Source organism: Herpailurus yagouaroundi, unplaced genomic scaffold, assembly GCF_014898765.1.
Source record: "Herpailurus yagouaroundi ecotype Mexico unplaced genomic scaffold, PumYag 163, whole genome shotgun sequence".
NCBI lineage: Eukaryota > Metazoa > Chordata > Mammalia > Carnivora > Felidae > Herpailurus > Herpailurus yagouaroundi.
The window spans coordinates 32,745,055-32,749,494 of record NW_024412404.1 but is presented as its reverse complement, the minus strand read 5'-3'; the positions used below and the strand labels follow the sequence as shown (position 1 = coordinate 32,749,494).

General features: G+C 46.1%; 1 protein-coding gene across 1 annotated transcript; it reads left to right on the top strand.

Moving 5' to 3' along the window:
• The first annotated feature begins 629 nt into the window (after positions 1–629).
• Positions 630–3,657, top strand: FGFBP3 (fibroblast growth factor binding protein 3). The gene is made up of 2 exons (XM_040485850.1): positions 630–1,313; positions 1,582–3,657. The coding sequence occupies exon 2, from the start codon at positions 1,671–1,673 to the stop codon at positions 2,451–2,453; it is 783 nt and encodes a 260-aa protein (XP_040341784.1). The 5' UTR covers positions 630–1,313; positions 1,582–1,670; the 3' UTR covers positions 2,454–3,657.
• The last annotated feature ends 783 nt before the right edge of the window (positions 3,658–4,440 follow it).

Genomic DNA, 4,440 nt, shown 5'->3' with positions numbered 1-4,440 from the left:
TTGTTTATGAAACTTACATTAATATTTGTTAACTGCATAGGTACTAATTGCTTTTCATTAAACATCGAATTGATGTAACAAAGACATAAATGACTTTGAAAGTGATAATGTAATACAAAACCGAAATGTGAAGGTTATTGATCGCTGAAAGCTTGTGGCTTTATCGCTAAATGATGTGTGACCTTGGGTAAGTCATTTAATCTGTCTGATCTCACCAGAGATAAAAATTTCCATTCTTAGATCAGTATAGACTACTATATATTTAACATATACTAACATATATTTAAATTCATTCTTCTAATTCTGAAATATTTTGGTTTTTATAAGTGATCAAATTATAACTGTTCAAATACAATACCAAAAAGGAGTTCGGTCATAGAAAATACTGTCTGCAGTAAAACACTAGGAAATATAATGAGACTTCTTGACATCTTGGGTAATTATTTTAGGAAAATACTCACATGTATAGAACAATTATAAAGTGTTACAAACTCTTGAAATAAAAAAACACATTTGTTACTGCGAACATTTTTTTAAAGATGGAATATTTTAAGCTTTGCTTAAATATAAAATTTTCAAGATTCAAGAATACATTAACTCTTAAACATGACAGCATTTGAATTGGTAATATTACCTTGTAACTATAATCCAAATAAGTTATTTTTTTAAACTTCTAATTTTTGCAAGCAGTTTTATAATTGATTTATAATACTTAAAAATAATCAAAAGCCCAAATGCCCATCCGTGGGTGAACTGCAGGACACTATGGTATATTAATAAACTAGGATACATTTTTATTTGTACATTTTGTTATTTTTATTCAGATTACATTATTAGGGTAAGAAACACTACGGAAGTGCTGGGTGAAAATATAGAACTCAGAATGGTATGAAGACAGTGCAATGCCTGGTTTAGAACACGGACAGTCGTTTTGTTTCTAACATGAAATTTTTTATTAACTCTTAAAATTTAGATCTGTTTAACTTTATGTTCGGGTGGTTAAATATGTAAAAGGAAAGAAAAGAATGACTTGTTAAAATTTGCATGATTATTTTAAACATGGGAAGCTAAGCGCAAGATGTATATTTCATGCCACAGTGTCACTTCTATCATACATTTGGGGTGTGTATGTATGTGTGTGGTGGTGGGAAATCTCCCAGTGTGAGAGAAGTCTGGGAGGGGCACAGTGGGGGAGGCCCCTCCTGTCCCATTCATAACACGTTCATTCACTGGGAGCCGGCTAAGACCGACTAATCTCTCACGCGGTCATTCCCTCTACCCTAATAAAGATCCACCACCTCTCCTAGAACTCGGTAAGTCCAAAGTGCAGTCAAAATGCATGTTTCCCAGAAATAACCTGAAATGTTTTTGTAGAGAGTTTACTGGAGGGTGAAGAAGGGAGGGGGTGGAAGCGGCAATTTTCAGGCATCACCTTCTTTTCGTCTTCGCGCAGGGTTTCAAAAAGATTTAAAACTATTTTTCAGACAGTAAGCGATTTCCTCAGAGGGCCTCTCTCAGGCTGCTGTGGGAAGGGGAATTCGTAGATGCGTTTGCAGCAGCGGTCTCTGCTTCTGTGCCCAGGTCCGAGGGACGCTGCTCTCCTGGCCCTGCCACCACTGAAGCGCCCAGGCGTCCCGGAAGATCCGACCTGAGCGCAGACCCCGCGGACCATGAGTCCTCGGAGGCAGCGAGCGTCGGTCCCGCTGCTGCTGCTGCTGCCGCTGCTGCTGCTGCTGGGCGGCTGCCTCCTCGTGGCCGCCCGGAGAGACAAGGGGGCGGCAGGCAGCGCGGCCCAGCCGGCCCCGGGTCCCGCGGGCGGCTCCTCCGGCCGCTTCGTCAGCCCCGAGCGGCACGCGTGCAGCTGGCAGCTCCTGCTGCCCGCCCCGGGGCCCGCGGCGGGCAGCGAGCTGGCGCTGCGCTGCCAGGACCCGGACGGGGCGCGCCACCAGTGCGCCTACCGCGGGGAGCCGGAGCGCTGCGCCGCCTACGCCGCCCGCGGCGCGCACTACTGGAAGCAGGTGCTGGGCGGGCTGCGCAAGAAGAGGCGGCCGTGCCAGGACCCGGCTCCGCTCAAGGCTCGCGTGTGCGCGGGCAAGAAGGGCCACGGCGCTGAGCTGCGCCTGGTGCCCCACGCGTCCTCACCCGCGCGCCCCACTGCGGCGGGCTTCCCCCCGGATCCCAAGCCCCGCGCCAGGAGCCGGGGGCGCCTCCGGGAGCCCGCGCCTGGCCCCTCCGGAGGGGCCCGACTTCCCGCCGGCGCGTCTCCCAGAGGGAAGCCCTCTGAGACCAACGGCGGCAAGAGGAAGGCGGCCTCGGACCCAGACCAGGAGCGACCCCTGGGGACCGGGCCGGATCCCGACGGGTTGGACGAGAACGCGAAGCTCACGGAGACCTACTGTGCTGAGAAGTGGCACTCCCTCTGCAACTTCTTTGTCAATTTCTGGAATGGCTGAGGCTGCCCGCCTGGGGAGGAACCTGGGTGGGGGGAGGTACGCAGCCGGGGAGGAGAAGTTAAGGGCATCTTAGGCCAGGAGATAAGGGATGGAGAGTGGGGAGGAGTCCAGGTTCTAGAATGGGGCGAGGGGGTGGGAGGGCGTGGGCCTTGGGATGAGAGTGTAAGGGGTATGGAGAATCTCTGAGACAGCAGAGACGTTAAACATTTTTGAAGAGTCTCAACCCTGATTAAGAGCAGAAAAAATAGTGGAAACAGAAGTAGGCATACCTTAAATGTGCAAAAACTGTAGACTGGGGAGAGAGACAGGAGTACAGAGGGAGGCTGGAAAAAACTAAGGGGGGAAAAGTGAGGAGAGTGATGTAAATCTCATGTGGGAAGCAGGATACAACATGTACTGTTTAACATATTTGTATTAAAATGTAATCAGGATCTATTGATACCCTGAGCCGGGTTGAATTGTTTAGTGACTTCTCATCCAATCAGCTGACGAGATTCCCAACTCTTTTTTTTTTTTTTTCTCCCCCTTTTGGAATTAGTATGAACTTGGGTACTGCTTCGTGTCATAGATGACCTCTATTGGGATAGAAGCCATTCAGAGGTCAAAATTGCCTCCAATGAAAAGATTTTCAGGATGGTTGCCCTCGAATTCTTTTAGAAGTGTTACTTTTAAGCAGAGGGATGCCTATGTTCTGAAATTTTCCCATTAATCTTCTAAATTCAGAGGTGAATTGTAGTGCTCCAGTAGGTTTAAAAAAAGAATCCTCTTTACAATTGACCATATATTTTTTTTAAAAGCTGAAATTAAGTATATATATCCGAGTCGTTTGGACCAGTATGGAAGTTGTATCTGTTTCATGTAATTAATTGTTAACATATTTCATTTTAAGTAAGATGCGATGATAACTTTGCACATGTTAGGTGCTCAATAAAGACTGTATGGATAACTTGAAAGAGCTGGCAGGGCAATGGAAATTCTGACTGCATTTGATATAGTTCTGAGCGTAGCTTGAAGTAAGTTCCCAAACATCTCTTGAATGGTAAGGAAAAGACAAGAAGTCTGCATAAAGCAGGAGTGTCAAACTGGCAAACCTTGGGTTGTATCATTGTTCTTTTGGCCTGCATGTGGTTCTCTCAGTTTTCCTCTCTTCTTCCTCCCTCTCAATTTGGAGGTGTTGCCAGCATTTAAAAATTAAATAATTTCAGGGGCGCCTGGGTGGCGCAGTCGGTTAAGCGTCCGACTTCAGCCAGGGCACGATCTCGCGGTCCGTGAGTTCGAGCCCCGCGTCAGGCTCTGGGCAGATGGCTCAGAGCCTGGAGCCTGTTTCCGATTCTGTGTCTCCCTCTCTCTCTGCCCCTCCCCCGTTCATGCTCTGTCTCTCTCTGTCCCAAAAATAAATTTAAAAAACGTTGAAAAAAAATTAAATAATTTCATATAAAAATTAAGATTTCTGAATTCTCTTGAAAAATCAGATCTATACATGTTTTGATCTACCTTCCAACAAGGCAACCATTGGCTGACACTGAATATTGGCTGCCCATTGTAGTTCAGGCATGTTGTGTAGAGTTTTCTGCTGTGCCTAGAAATCTTATCTGTAAACTTTATTCATTTATATTACAGGCCTGAGCCCATGGGACTTTTAAGCCACTGCTAGATATAAGGTTACCTTTTTCTGACCTTCTGTTCTTCTCACACCCACTCCTTTAAAACAGTGGTAAATGCAACAATCTTACAGATACCGAACATCTCCTGAACTCTTCTTTGACCAGCCTCTAAGAAATGTTGGCTATGTCTCACCTTTCTGTACCTTCTTGTATTCACACAATTGGCAAAACATTCGGACTGCACATGGTTTCAGGCCAGGTTTATGAGGCCACATTCTGAGTAATGTTGACCATTAGATAAAATTCTTTTTGGCCGTGGAAAGGAAGTTCAGAGTAGTTAGAGACCACTCCCTTAAGACTGGGGCCAGGGGGCGCCTGGGTGG